At 33.5% G+C, this 16278-nt stretch overlaps 1 protein-coding gene and 1 pseudogene across 1 annotated transcript; both read left to right on the forward strand.

Moving 5' to 3' along the window:
- Positions 1 to 10243: 10243 nt before the first annotated feature.
- LOC136068979 (serine/threonine-protein kinase D6PKL2-like) lies at positions 10244 to 14418 on the forward strand (annotated as a pseudogene).
- Positions 11513 to 13890, forward strand: LOC112031534 (serine/threonine-protein kinase D6PKL2; the record flags this gene model as incomplete). The annotated part of the gene is given in 6 exon segments (XM_024064225.2): positions 11513 to 11647; positions 11650 to 11779; positions 13530 to 13699; positions 13702 to 13761; positions 13764 to 13847; positions 13850 to 13890. Coding segments are annotated over 6 exon segments (588 nt in total), but the record flags the coding sequence as incomplete, so codon positions are not given.
- Positions 14419 to 16278: the final 1860 nt, after the last annotated feature.

Raw genomic sequence — 16278 nt, forward strand, 5'->3', positions numbered from 1 at the left:
ATCAACAAATCACAAATCAGTGAAGCTCTACGGATTCAAGCCTCTAAAGCCCCGAAGAACTTCCACCACAAACCTTCAAGTACGAAGAACATTCAAAGAGGAATCATCCAAATCATATTCCTAAATCTCAAAGTTCACTGGAATCAAGCTCAAAAGCCTCCAGAAACATCACAAACCACAAATCAGCGAAACTCTACGGATTCAAGCCTCTAAAGCCCCGAAGAACTTCCACCACAAACTTTCGAATACAAAGAACATTCGAAGAGGAATCATCCAAATCATATTCCTAAATCTCGAAGTTCACTGGAATCAAGCTCAAAAGCCTCCAGAAACCTCAACAAATCATAAATCAGCGAAGCTCTAAGGATTCAAGCCTCTAAAGCACCGAAGAACTTCCACCACAAACCTTCGAAGACGAAGAACGCACCAAGAACACGAAGAACACACGAAGAACACGAAGAACGTGAAGAATAAAGGATTTCTAACAAGCTCATAGCCAGAGATTCATTGTAATTCCGTTTTCAACAATCTTCGATCCATCCTTCTACCAAATTGAAGGATACTTTGTGTTCAAGTCAAAATCACATTACCACAAATCCAATTAACAAATCTTTCAAGGAGATCGAATCAGAGGATAACTCTTTTGTAATTACAGAGAATTGTACCACACATTCATCAATACAAATTCACACTTATGACACTATTTTACTTGTTTGACTTATTTCGAACCGAGAAATTTAGTCGTCCACATGGAGCTCGCGAAAATGACTAAACACGATTTAACAAGTGAATCTTACTTCCTTCTTGTGGTTTAATAACATAATTGTTGTAGAGCTAATTAGGGTCACTGCACAAGGTTTTTATCGGGGTTCGCGTCTTATAGAAAGTCAAAACATGGTCCCAGAATTAAGAGGTATTATATATACCAATGCTTTCGACCTCATGCAAAAGTAGGAAGCAGAAAATCTAGCTTTATGAAGGTGTAATAAAAGAGATTTTCCTGTGCCATTTCATTCATTCAGAATTTGAGTTAGTTTTAAATAAATGGCCACATATGTGCACTAACTTTCGGTTATATGTACAGGTCAAATCTTTCATGTCTAGTGTTGATTACAATTTTTGGTAATTACAGTAACGCATTTAGAAGCAAAGAAAGCCAATCTTTTGAATTCATTTTTCTAACTTCATGGATGTAGATCACAAAGCATCAAAACTTTTTAAAAGCCCACATATGATTAGTAAAATCTTAGAATTGCACTAGTTGTGCTCATTTTCTCTCATGTTTATACTCCTTGCTCATTGTTATTGCCTCCTCATCTTCAAATGCCTACCCTAATTAAATATGTTTTTTTATCACCATATTGATCTAAAAAAAGGAATACCAAAAGAGATAATTTTCATCCACGTTCATCTTCATGGCTGAACAAGCATTGACTTTACTTTCTTCAATTGAATGATGTAAAGGGCAAAAGGTAAGAGTATGCAAACCAAGACAACACTTGGTGTGTTATTGAAGAGGAAAACCAAAGTACTTGCCGTAAAATGTACTTGAGCCCTTCAAGCCCTAATTACCAACGGACTTCTCAGGATTCTTATTTTCAACTAGTTTTTTGGATCCCGCAACACCACCCTATTGCACCACCAAGCGTCCATGACTGAAAATGGTTAGGTCCCAATGGTTCCCAAAGGTCCAAAAAACACTCACAACACTAAGGTGAAGATAAGTGTGAAGGAACTAATCTCCTCTCAATGATTTGGCAATGGTGAAAGGGAAGAATGTATAGAAACTAAGGTGTTTGGCTCTCACAATGGAATGCTCAATTCTCACACTCTCAAGCTGGGTGTATTTGATCTCCTAAGGGTACGTGGGAATGAGATATACATATAGTGGGTATGGGAAAGGTACTGCAGGTGATTCAAATAACTGAATTTCCTACAATACTAAATTTCCAAAGAACAAAGTAAGGGAAAAAGCATTGTTAATATTTTGGATATTCAACCCACATATAAGGTCTTCCCCTTTACAACACCTAGGCGATGTGGGATTCATGAATTGCAAACCCTTACCTTATCGCACCCCACACCCATGCCCATCCATGTGGCCTATGTCTCTAGGCCTTTTGATACCAATTGTAATGCTCTAATTCTCAAGTCAACAATATTGTTTGTTTTAGGGCCCATGCCCCTTACGGATTTTTTTTTCCAAGCACAAAGATGGATTTTCAACCCACATGCAAGCTCTTCCCTTTTACCACACCCAGGTGATGTGGGATTTCATAGATTACAAGCCCTCACCTCATTGCACCCACGCCCATCCACATGGCCTACGTCTCTTGGCCTTTGTCATTCTAGTTAGACAGTATGTCTTGCAAATCATTTTGCGAGTTGCTCTCTCAATAGATTTTTGAACTCTCATGTGCAAGCAAGGTGTCTTGGTCCAGTTAGACAATGTCTTGGTCTAGCAAGTTGTCTTGGTCCAGTTAGACAGTATGTCTTGTTCAGGCAAGTTGTCAGGCAAGTTGCATTGATCTAGTAGCTCTTAATGAATTTCTAAGCTCAACCCAATTTCAAATAAAGCCGACAAATTATATAGCAAAACATGCATGAAGATACAAAGAAATCGGCACGGAATAAAGCCAAAATAACAAGTAAAAAACACAACTTAACATATTCCATTAATAAAAAGCTTTGATATTGATCCCATTAATAGTTGGGTTTTGAGCCAATTTTTATCACAAATTCAATATAAATTTCCTATATACAATTACTAGAAGACTGGGGATGGTAATCATGTTTGTCTAGGGCAAGAAGGTTATTTTCATATATAATATATGAGATAGTAATTTAGTCACTCTAACAAGCTCATATAAATAATTCATTAAGAAGCTCGAAAATCATAATAACACAAAAACCTGTTTAGTCATTAAGAGGAGAAATCGAGTCTGTGTGGGAAGTTGGCGATGAGAAGGGTTACTTTCAGCCCTACGCCAAGAAACTAATAAAAGAGTGAGCTCATAAGTCAAAGCATTGAGCTTCAAGGACTTTTCATGGTGGGGTCTATCATTGTAACACCCCATAATTTTGAAACTAATTTAATTCTTATGTGTAAATTAAAAATGAAGCCCATAATTTAATGGATTTAATTGATTTGGGCCTAAGATATTTAAATCTGATAATTGTTATAGCAAAAGAAGCCCAAGTGAGATAGCATAAGTATAAATATTTGGGCCTTGATAAGCTTTTAAAAAAAAAAAAAAAAAAAAAAATCTGGTCTTTTACTTCTTAAGCTACACGTGTATTTGCTAATGGGGCTTCCTTTTGCTCAGTGGCAACACACTACTCACAGTGAGTGGAGACTGCAGGTACGGCACTTTCTTACTCTAAACTTAGGAAAGTTGAAATACTCAATGGCTAGTTTTTATTCCCACTCTTATAGCATCTGTTATTGGCGTACCTAATAGAAAAAAATAAGGGCTGCCGTTATGGATCTAAAGCTAAGATTATTATATTAGAACAAGGGTGCTTGGTTTATATATAATTGTTTATAGTCTCACTGTATTCACCCTCAAACTAACTTGCATCCACGCCCTTTTTATTGTCTAAATCCTAGTCCAACGGCATCAAGGGAATACTAGGCAATTGGATTGTTAAATTAAGGTATAAATTAGGTTGATCACATGTCCATCTTTCTGCCATATTAAAGTTTCATGCATAGCTAGGATTATATTAATGGAAAAAGGCTGCATCATGTTATTAGATACCTACCTCTGCATCTAGTGACACTAATTATCATCTCTAAGCCACTGCTGTATGCAGCAACTTTTAAAGCCCAAAAATCTAATTATGCAACAGTATTTTTAAGCCAAAATCTAATTAGGTAGAGCCAAAAAGATATGATTATGCAGCAATAATTGTAAGCCTAAAATCTGACATGGCTGAAGAGTATTTCAAAGAAATTAAACACCTCCATAGGCTTTAATGTTGATAGATTAAACTATTTAAATGTGAAAACAGATTGTTAAGTGGGAAAATTTTATATTGATGGACCTATTTTTGGTGTTGCTAGGTCCTAATTCTACTAATTTATTGTGACTCAAGGGTGGTTGATTTCTTTTATTTTTGCAACTAAGAGATAAGTGGTTTTTACTAATTTTGGGGGTTTTCTCAAAACAGTATTGATTATTAAACTATTATATATCAAAGAAATATGTTAATATTTTATATATAAATTGATATTTTATAAATGTTTGATGTGCACATTGACTATTCGTTTTATGAAAAATTTGTGAGACAACCTAAATTTATTTAAATTTGTATATGTGAATATATCCTTATATTTTTTAGAATTATGAATGGATTATTTTTATGAGCATCTTGAATGGATTATTTTTGTGAGCATCTTGAATATATTTTGAAAAGTTATGGCAAGTCGTGATTAAAAGCTCCGTATTGTATTTAGTCCTTAGCAAGGGACAATTATACTGCAGTTAGTCCTTAGCAAGGGACGGTTCCAGAAAAAGGGATAGTGCACATTTGATAGCTCCTTAGCAAGAGAGTATACTATTGAGAATCCAAGAAGGAAGCTCCTTAGTAAGGAAGTGCACCTTTAGGTTCCAAAGAAGTCATCCTTAAAAAAAGGGATGAAAAGGAGGTTCTAGTCCTAAAAAGGGACGGCACAACCCCGTCAACGGGGCGTAAACGTTGACCACGAGAAAAGCCTAGAAAATTGTTTATATGATGATATATATATATATATATATATGAAATATTTAATGATGAAATATTGATGAGTTACAAGTTATGAATTTTTTGTAAGAATTATTTATTTGAAAAGTTTGTTTCCACACTCCAATGTTAATGAATTCCACTTATTGAATTATCTCACCCCCATTTATTTCTCCTTACAGATACATTAAAGGGATTATTGGAGTAGAGATTCTTGAAAGGCAACAGTTATGAATTATTTTGTGGAACTGATGAATTTATTATTATTTTTATGGCATTAAACATTATACTAGAGAATTATTTTGAGGATGTATTGTCTTTGGTGGATTAGAACTTTGACATTTGTAATGAGATTTTAGGTTGTTGGTTACTTTTATTTAATATATTTTTTTATGGATTATTCAGATTGAATAGGCTTTTATTACTTATGTTTTTGGGGTGTTACAAAGGTGGAGGAGGGGACTGTGAGGGTTTTCAATTTGGGAGAGTAGGACTTGGATTTCAAATATTCATGGCATTGGGTGGTGGTGGTTGGAAGTTTCAACTGAACATGTATAATCTCTCCTCTATCTCAATGTTTCCCTCTCATGACCAAAATCCATTCAACCCAAACAATGCTCTCTCTCTCTCAACCAAATCTACTACAAATACCTTCTAACTCAATCAAATAAGGTTTCAAAAATATCAACTGATGCCACTTTGAAAAGAAATATTGTGTGAGAGAGGCAGGGTAAGAGCTAGATCTAGCCTTCCATAATGGTGGGTTTGTGGGGTTGGTTTGGATTAATTATGGTTGGATTGACTGGTTGTTGAATAAGTTTTTGTGGTTGATTGAATTAAAATAAACGAAAAATGAAAAATGAAAAATGAAAAACCAAAAATCAATAATCATTTTTTTAAAACAAAATTTTATCTCTTTTTATTTTTTAATATCTTAATTTTTAAAATTCTTACAAAAGTACGTCGTTTTGGTATACTTGATGGCAATCTCACAATTAGAAATGAATGGAATGACTTACTTGAATAAAGTTAAAAGTTAAAAAGTTAAAGTACTTAATTGAATAAAATTAAAGTTACAAGTCTGAATTGAATTTTATGCAAAGATAAGCAAATGAAATTTGCAATTCAGCTATTTTAATAATTATAGATTTATATAACTTCTTTAATTAGTAGTTTCAATTTTATCATCTATGCACAACATGGATTTAATGTTAAAAGACTACATAATTCCCCAAAAAGATGGAGCCTACCAACTAACTTGGAGAGAGAGAGAGAGAGAGAGAGAGAGAGAGAGAGAGAGAGAGAGATTTTTAGGTAGAGTATCTTCTCCAGGGTTTTTAAAATCAAAATGATCAAATAACCAAAAAAAGGTCTAGTTCTCTGTTTTTACCAGTTGAACCTGCGGTTTTTATGGCTATTTTACTGAACCGATTGAGGGTCCAATTCTTGTTGAACTGGCCAATTTGATCTTGTAATTAAAACTATGATCTTCTCCCTCTCATGAGGATGGCCTCACGTGTAGGACCCACGAGTAGAATTTATCCATAATGTGATAGGAAGGAGTATGCTCGATGGACCTAATAATTTTACAACTATTTTTTTCTTCAATAATTCAATAGTTACAACAATAAGAAATAAGAGATTTGGACTGTAGACATCTTCATTGGAAACACCACTAATTGCTAGTTGAACTATAAGAATCTTGGAAAATTTTCAACTACTTATATATATATATATATATATGATATTTAGGGGTGGAGAAATTTAACCCTACATGTCTTGAAGACATCAAGATGTGCTAATCAATTGAGCTACAAAATTCTTGGCAAACTTATATGCATATTACTGTAATAAAATAAACAACAATCTATAGGGTGTAACTGTCTCTTTTCACGAATTGAACAATAGTGTTTTCCATGCTTTTGATGTGTGGTGCAACCCAAAATTGCTAATTAACATGAATATTTCTAAGGTCAATGAAATATTACATCAACATAGCATAAAATGGCTAACACTTACATCGCTCCCCTCTCTAACTCTATGTTGTTGCCACCATCTCCTTCTCCTTCCACTTCTGCATAGTTGGAGCTGGAGAAAGATGCGCTGTCACCACTATTGCCGCTACTAGTATCTCCCTCTCCTACCCTCCTAGTCTCGAGCTGCCCCAGCACCACCCCCTTCCACCTTATTTCCCATGTTGCTTTCATTATCTCCCTCAATTCCTTCATATTTTCACCACCGTCACCTTTTTCTCCTCCAACTATTACTACCATACATGACAATTACTACTATCAATGTTTTTGTTTTTGTTTTTGTTTTTGTTTTTTTTTTTTTTCTCTTCCCAGATTTTCCTCCATACCTTCACCGCTCCCCTCTCCCCTTGTGTGTGTGTGTGTGTTAAAATACTTAATATTCTCAAAAGAAAAAATAGTGAGCTAATCCCACATTAAAAAATGAGTGTGAGTTATAGAGATTTAAAGTATGTATTGTGTATCTAAGAGTTAGGCCCTTTTGAATATACACCACTGTTAGTTTCTTTAAAACTTTCTCCCCTCTCCCCTTTTGTGTGTGTGTGTGTGTGTGTGTGTGTGTGTGTGAAAATACTTAGTATTCTCAAAAGAAAAAACAATGGGTTAATCCCACATAGGAAAATGAGTGTGAGTTATAGAAGTTTAAAGCATGTGTTGTGTATCCAAGAGTTATGCCATTTTAGATATACACCACTGTTAGTTTCTTTAAAACTTTCTCCCCTCTCCCTTTGTGTGTGTGTACGTGTGTTAAAATACTTAGTATTCTCAACCAAAAAAAAAAAAAAAAGGGTTAATCCCACGTTGGAAAATGAGTGTGAGTTATAAAGGTTAAAGCTTGTGTTGTGTATCCAAGAGTTAGGCCCTTTTCGATATACATCACTATTAGTTTCTTTAAAACCTTCTCCCCTTGTGTATGTGTGTGTTAAAATACTTAGTATTCTTAAAAGAAAAAATAGTGGGTCAATCCCACATTGGAAAATAAGTGTGAGTTATAGAGGTTTAAAACCTGTGCAATGTATCTAAGAGTTAAGTCTTTTGGATATAGGGCTGGCCCTAGGTCTAGGCCACTTAGGCCACTGCTTAGGGCCTCCTATTAGAGGAAGGCCCCAAATTTTGGGGCAAAAATTGATATATTAAAATAAAATAAAAATTGGAGACATAGGAAAAAAATTAGTTGTATAATTTTCCTCTACTTTTAAGAAGTCCCAAAGTATTGAGTAATGCTAGAGATAATACAACTTTAAATACATGGGTCTTACAAATAGAGTAATGCTATAGTTGACAAACTATTTTACAGCATTTTTACAAACTATTGTTGTAGCAACTTCTTACTGGTTCTCATCTGGACCCACCGATAACGTCACTTTTTTATTTATCTATAATCATTCTTCAAATCATCAAATTGTAAAAAAATTTGTAAAAGAATTTGTATCTTTAGCATTTTCCTTTACAAATATATGTGTCACTAATCGTAAGAAATAATTCAGATAGGAAAATGCTAAAAACATTATTTATTTTACTTGAAAATTTTACAAATTGATGTGACAATTAATATGATATGTGGACGTCAATAACCTATTAAATCCATTTTTGAATTATTTTTTGTGATTAATGATACATCTTTGTAAGCCTTATGTTGTAAAATTTATAATATCCCTAACATAATTCATTCAAATACTTGTTTATTATCTTCTTGAAGTGTTACTAATCGCATTCATTTCTACATCGTTTGAAAGTTTTTTTTAGTGAAGTTTGTTATATTTTTAGCATTTTTCAAAATAAAAAACATATTACAAAATAAAAGGAATAGATTTTTGTTATAAAAAATTATGATATTAAATACTAGTTAAATATTATTTAAGTGATAACAAAAATACTCCATTTAAATATATCGCTTTAGGCCTCCAAATTTGTTGGGCCGCCCTTGTTTGAATATACACCGCATTTAATTTATTTAGATTTTATTGAACAATCAATTAAATTTTGAACCGCTCCAGAAAAAAGATCTATATTCAAAATGGAAAATTGATAGGACATGATAAATAATGCACACAATTAATAAACAACAATGATGAAAGATTCAGGACTATAAATAACGCTTGGAGCTTAATCAAAAGGCGTGTTCCTTTACACATCATGATAAAAGATACAAGTATAACCTTTTCCTTACAAGCCAATGCTTAAAATTATGAGTTTCCTGCTCTTATTTGCTAGTTAAATCCCCTGGCTATGCAAATTTTTCACGCAGTTCTTTCTTGTTAAGGACTGAACCATATACTTTTATTAAAACCTATTGTTCTAAACGGCAGCGTTGTTTTAGCCAAACGTTTTCGAAAATGCTAATATAATCCTTTTAATCTTGGCTGGATGATATCCTCATGCCATGCCATGCCATATAATACAGTAAAGAGAAATAAATTCAACAATTTCCAAATCGAAGATAATATGATAGTGACTTTTCCCTTATTCTTTTTCTGTTGCTTGATGTATGAATCATACGATAGTGATTTAATATAAATAAATATTGGAATAGAATTATTTATTGTCTACTTTTTATACCTCCAAAAACAATCCTATATATTATCTAATTCAAAATGAGTTCCAATAAGACAAAATAAGGATAAAAAGGTATATTGAAAATTAAAAATTTTAAATTCTATAAAATTAGGATAGAAAGACAAATTAAGAATATAAAGATAATTTGTGAAATTTAAAATCTAAAAATTATGACACATTTGTACTTATACTACTAGCTGTTGTAACTTGTAATTTAAAGTCTATACTATATATAAAAGGATTCCTTATTTCAACTGGACTTTTATGTGGTTCAAAAAAACCCTCATTAATGAAGGGTAACTTCATTTAGAAATAGAGTCATAAATGTTAAATAACAAACTTCATTTTGAATTCAAAAATAAAATTCCTAAAATTTAAGATTTTTTTCCTTTATGTTCAAAAAAGAAATTATAGTTACTACTTATCTCTAAAGTTTATATTTTTATTTGTTTTAAAAAAATTCTAAATTATAATAGATGCAAATTATTAACATTTTCTTAAAAAAAATAAAAGAGCCTCTGAGCATGTGCACAAGCGTGTGCTTAGAAGCTAGTAAATATATAAATATATAAGAAAAATGTTATATTCACAATATTTTTACAACACTTTCATAACATATCTTAAATCGTAAATTATTATTGGTTGTTATGCTTATGAGAGAGTAAAAAAATAATTTAATTTGTGAATTTAAATTAAAATCAATAACAACTTATTACATATAATTTATTATGAATTTATGAAAGTAGGGTGAATATATAAAAGTCAGCCATTTTACAATTAATTACTATCATTTCAAAAAAAAAAAAAAAAAACTTTATGTGGGAAAATCCAACTAAAAATCATGATGCTATTGGGCCCCTAATGGCACAAAATCCAGCCATACTGTCTATTCCCACTTTGGCGGCCCATTCCCTCCTTTCCAATTCCCACCCTTCAAAAACCTCTCCCTCTCATTCTCTCTTTTCAGTTTTCCCCATTAAACATTTGCTCTCCTTACAAGGTAGCTCTCACCTCTCTTCTTCACCACCACCACCATCATGCAACCATGCGTCGACGACCTCGCAGACGATTTCGACAACCTCAGCATCAACTCCACAGCCACCACTGCTATAGAAACAAAGCGTAGCACAAGCTCAGGTTCCGAGACAACTACATGGACAACCACAACCACAACCACAACCACAACCACCACCACCACCACCAGCATCGCTTCATCCTCCTCCAAGCCCCACGCGCCCTCCAACGACCCATGTTGGGACGCAATCCGACAAGTCAAATCCAAAAACGCCACCCTCAGCCTCGACGACCTCCGCTTCGTCCGCCGCCTTGGCAGCGGAGACATAGGGAGCGTGTACCTCGTGGAGCTCAAGGGTGGTAGTGACGGCGGTCTTTGTAAGCATAGCTCGATTATGAGGTGGACTATATTTTGTACTTTTTTCTCTCTTTTTTGGAGAGTGTAATTCACGCACTAATGTTGTGTATTGGAATGAGGTTTTTATGCGAGGGTTTCTATTGGGTGTTACAGGTTCTATGCCTCAGAAGTTGTGGTTGCTCTAGAATATCTACACATGATGGGGATTATCTACCGTGATCTCAAGCCTGAAAATGTACTTGTAAGATCGGATGGTCACATAATGCTAACAGATTTTGATCTATCACTAAAAGGAGATAATTCAACATCATCAGCTCAAGTTGTGTCCGATCAAAATCCACCAAATACCACAAGTCCATCTAATGAATACCATAATGACCCGCCTCAATTTGCCAACTCATCGTGCATTCTACCCAACTGTATGGTGCCAGCTGTCTCGTGTTTTCACCCGAAACGAAAGCGAAGGAAGCGATCGGTCATCGTGGGGCCCTCGAGATTGTGGCAGAGCCAATCGACGTCCGATCGATGTCATTTGTTGGGACCCACGAGTACTTGGCACCGGAGATTGTATCAGGAGAAGGGCATGGCAATGCAGTGGATTGGTGGACCTAGGAGTTTTCATATTTGAAATGTTCTATGGTGTGACACCCTTTAAGGGTCTTGACCATGAGGTAACCCTAGCAAATATTGTGGCTCGAGCCTTAGAATTCCCCAAGGAACCAACTGTTCCAAGCCCAGCAAAGGACTTGATGACCCAACTTTTGATCAAGGACCCCACAAGACGAATGGGGTCCACAATGGGTGCAACAGCAATTAAGCANCGTGGTGGTGGTGGTGGAGTCAGGTGACAGAACTAAATGTATGTTTGCTGCAAAGGTGATGGACAAGAAAGAGTTGGTGGGAAGGAATAAAGATGGTAGGGCAAAGATTGAGAGAGACATATTGGAAATATTGGACCACCCTTTTTGCCAACACTCTATGCTACGTTGGACACTCCTAGGTGGTCTTGCCTTTTGACTGAGTTCTGTCCTGGTGGTGACCTCCACGTGCTCCGTCAAAACCAACCGGACAAACGCTTCGGTGAGCCCGCTGTACGGTGCGTAAAGTTGGTTAATATTCATATCTACGTACTCTTTTTTCTATTATTATTCAAAATAATAATCTTATAACTTAACTATACGTTTAAGTATTTTTAATAAAAACGTTCAAGGTTTAAATTTACTCTTCTAGTTTTAACTATTGAATTCAAATAATTATGAACTGTTATGTCTAGTGAGTTGTATCTCTAAAATTGAAGTTGGAAAGATTAAAGGTGTCATATATTATGCATGTAGGGTGGGATTGTGGCACTGCATTATGGTGAATGATTCAACTTTATATATAAGTGGGGGTCACCACCACTTTTTACAACTATTCATTGCTTATGGGCTCCATGAATTTAATCTATGTCTTGGACAGTGTTTGATTACGATCCCTTGTGGGTCTATAATGCACTATATCATAATTTGATGGCACTTTCACGTATTGAATTTTAAGCTTCAAAATATATGGCTTGGTTTACGCCAAGTTTTGGGGCTCCAGAAACATTTTATTGAGGATTGGAATATGGGTTTGGATTTTCTAAACTTTTCAGAGTAATTCAATTAATTTTTTGCTACGAATTTAATTACAAAAATGATTGACTATATCATTTTGGTGAAAGCTTTAAAATAAAATAGATTTTATGAACTCTATGGACTATGATAGAGCGCTACCGGCCTAAAAACTTCATAGAATCCTAATTCATCTTTACCTTAATTAAGTGAGTGAATCGGTAATTAAGTTCTTTTAGGGGAAAAATTATGTCATTCTATCTATAAATTTTTAAATAAATAGGTTACAATTTATTGTCAAAATTCAAAAGAATTATTTTAAGAATTTTAAAGAATCTTAATCCACTATCATCAATCACGTCTTTTAAGTGAGTGGATCAGTTTGTTTCTTTAGGATCGAGAAGTCTAGAAATTCAGACAACATAATTGGCAATCTTCGCCAACTAATTTATGTTTCTTCTTTGAAGCCTCCCACTTTCTTGGAAATTCCTAATGGTCAGCTTGAGTGACATTATTCAATTTTTTGACACTTCCAGATTTGTCATTATTGATTAGAGTGTTCTGTAATTTCCAGTTCAAACAAACAAAAGATTTTATAAGAAGTAGTGATTATTACACACATTCTATGTGTGTGTGTATATATATATATATATATATAATACACACAAGTTATAATTTTACAAAGAAACTTGTGACTTTAATTCATGGTTTGACTAAGTTATATGTTTGTATACACCTTTTTCTTTCTCTTTTAGAAGATACTATTTATACATTTAACTGTGAGCATATTAGTCCTTCCCAAAAAAAATTTATAAAAAAAAAAAAAAAAAAAAAAAATCTGTGAGCATTAGTGGTTTTCCTTGATAAAGTTTATTGAACTTGTTAGACACAGTGGCAAAGATTTTCTCGTTGTCCTTTGTCCCTAATTGATAATTCAACTTAAATGACAGTAGTGACACGGTAATCCGGTGGACCCCCTCGTGCAAGATTCTAGTTATTCTGCTTCTTCTACTGCTCTCTAATTAGGACAAACTCCACGCGATTTTGTCTCGCGTGTACCACTATCCTATCTTTTTTTGGTCAAACTATTCATATCTTGTGGACCCAAGTTACTTTGTAAGCATAGCTCGATTATGAGGTGGACTATATTTTATATTTTGTACTTTATCTTCCTTTTTTGGAGAGTGTAATTCACGCACTAATGTTGTGTATTGGAATGAGGTTTTATGCGAGGGTTTCTATTGGGTGTTACAGGTTCTATGCCTCAGAAGTTGTGGTTGCTCTAGAATATCTACACATGATGGGGATTATCTACCGTGATCTCAAGCCTGAAAATGTACTTGTAAGATCGGATGGTCACATAATGCTAACAGATTTTGATCTATCACTAAAAGGAGATAATTCAACATCATCAGCTCAAGTTGTGTCGATCAAAATCCACCAAATACCACAAGTCCATCTAATGAATACCATAATGACCCGCCTCAATTTGCAACTCATCGTGCATTCTACCCAACTGTATGGTGCCAGCTGTCTCGTGTTTTCACCCGAAACGAAAGCGAAGGAAGCGATCGGTCATCGTGGGGCCCTCGAGATTGTGGCAGAGCCAATCGACGTACAATGGGTGCAACAGCAATTAAGCACCATCAATTTTTTGATGGGGTTAATTGGGCATTACTAAGATGTACAAAGCCACCGTACATTCCACGTCCGGTCAATTACCGGGACACTGTCCGAGCTGATAAGGGTTCAGACAATTCGGTAGAGTATTACTAGCAAGGATGGGACTTCAATGACAAAGTTGCAAAGTTTCATACACAAACTATTGATTCACATGATTCTCAATTCAAAGCTTTTCAAGGAAAGCATGCCTTGGATACCATATTTGAGAGTTAGACCCACCTGTTTCTCTTCGTTTTATATACTTACTTTTTATTTAGTATATTTTTTGAACATATTTTTGGACCTGTGGGCCTGCCAAGTTAGTTGCCCAGATCAATTAAGTTATCAAATATAATACACAAATTTCCTTGTTTAGGGTACATGATGCGCGTCCATTCTCTATACAACACAATCTTCTGTTCATGTAGAGAAAAACTCCAATTTTACATGCATTGTCCATTTGATATATAAACTATTAGTCTTGATCTTGTATAATTTTATAATTATTGAATTGTATGTTTATATGTTTTTCTATACACATATGTATAGAAATATATATGTGAAAATCAACGAACCCAATAATAGATGTTGTAGCCATTACAAACTACTTTATGAAAAATAATTTATTCTCATAGATTCCTATTGAATACACCAACATGGTGTAAACTTAATCGATTTCTCATATATTCCTGTTTTAGGGAAATACTTTTCCATCCTAATCTTGAGATCAATTCTAAGTTAAAATTTCTAAACCATGACGTTAGTTGTATTGTTATAGCCTGTCCAATTCCTATTATAATTAAATTAAAAATTCATATTCTTGTCATATGATAACAATAGGAAAATATTAAATTAACTACATATTTTAATAGGTTTATGTCTCAAATTTAAAATTTATGGAGACAATATTTATGACTCTATAGTTTATATAGTTTAAATGGGATCATACAATGATACAATTGCCTTTGTTTGCTTTACTTTTATTCACAAAACCTTTTACAAAATATAAATTGTCATTCTTGATTACAAAAATTGACTACCAATTCCACATTATGATGAGAAAATAGCACATTATCAACTACACTCCCAAACAGTGGTGGAGCCAGAAAATTTTCTTTGAGGCATCACAGTAAACCTTATTCTTATAGATATAATTTTATACATTATATATTAAAAATTATTATTATATATCTAAAAAGAATAATTTTTACAAAACTATATGCATAAAAAAAATTTGTAAGTCATTGACGTCGTTTATATTTAAAATAATTTTTATAAATCTTTTTTATATCTTATATTTTCATATATATTAAAATCTTTAAAAGGTAAGCAAAAGTGTATTTACAAATCACATTTCTAATACTCAATGATTTATAAGTTACATGAATATGACATGAAACAATAGTCAATAGACTATTAGACTGAGATTACGATTAAATCAATTATAAATGAAAACACATGATCAAAACAATTGAAAACTAAATAAAAAAACTAAATTTCATTATAGGAATGGAACCAAGGTTGGAGAGATACTATTATATTTTATACACACAAAATACATTTATATTAAATTATCATCACTCAACATATATATTGGAGGATTATATCTTAATTTTTTGGGGGTATTATCTATAAATATGCTAACACTTCTAAGAATATAAACATTTAAAATATTTTGATGAGCCAAGTGGGAATTTTTCTTATGGATTATCTAAATATAATTATGTATATTATAATATAAAATTGATCATTTTTAAAACTTTGGGGGGGGGGGGGGGGGGGTTCTCTAGTGAGAGAAATTATTAAGTCCATGAGAAGGATTGCTGAAGTGGTCCTCCTGGTCTTTTTAACCAATAAAATGCTGCTATTTATGCAAATGTGATATCACATAGTGATTTTTTATTTTTAATTCGTGTGTTGATTAGGAATCTGACTAACACATTTGCATGAGTATTAGTATCTTATTGGTTGGGAAGACCACTTCAATAGCCCTCCTAATAGATCTAATAATCTCTCTTCTAGTGACTTCACCACTACTCCCAAAATTACGTAATTACCTAAGTTATTGTCAGTCGGTCATTGGTCATTAACTATACATGAAAAATGCATGGTAATGAAACCACCATGACAAATCATACTATTTTTGTTTCTTTGTCATTACATTAATATTTTGTCATTACATAATTAAGTCGGTAAATGGAAAAATTTTATTATGACTATGAAGTAGAGGCTTTGAGATATTAGAAACATGCTTTGAGATATTGGAGAAAACTAATAAGTATTAGAGTCTGAATTTGATAAATATGAGATGTAAAAGATATGGTTTACATCATCCAATAAA

Source organism: Quercus suber, unplaced genomic scaffold (assembly GCF_002906115.3).
Source record: "Quercus suber isolate HL8 unplaced genomic scaffold, Cork oak 2.0 scaffold_145, whole genome shotgun sequence".
NCBI lineage: Eukaryota > Viridiplantae > Streptophyta > Magnoliopsida > Fagales > Fagaceae > Quercus > Quercus suber.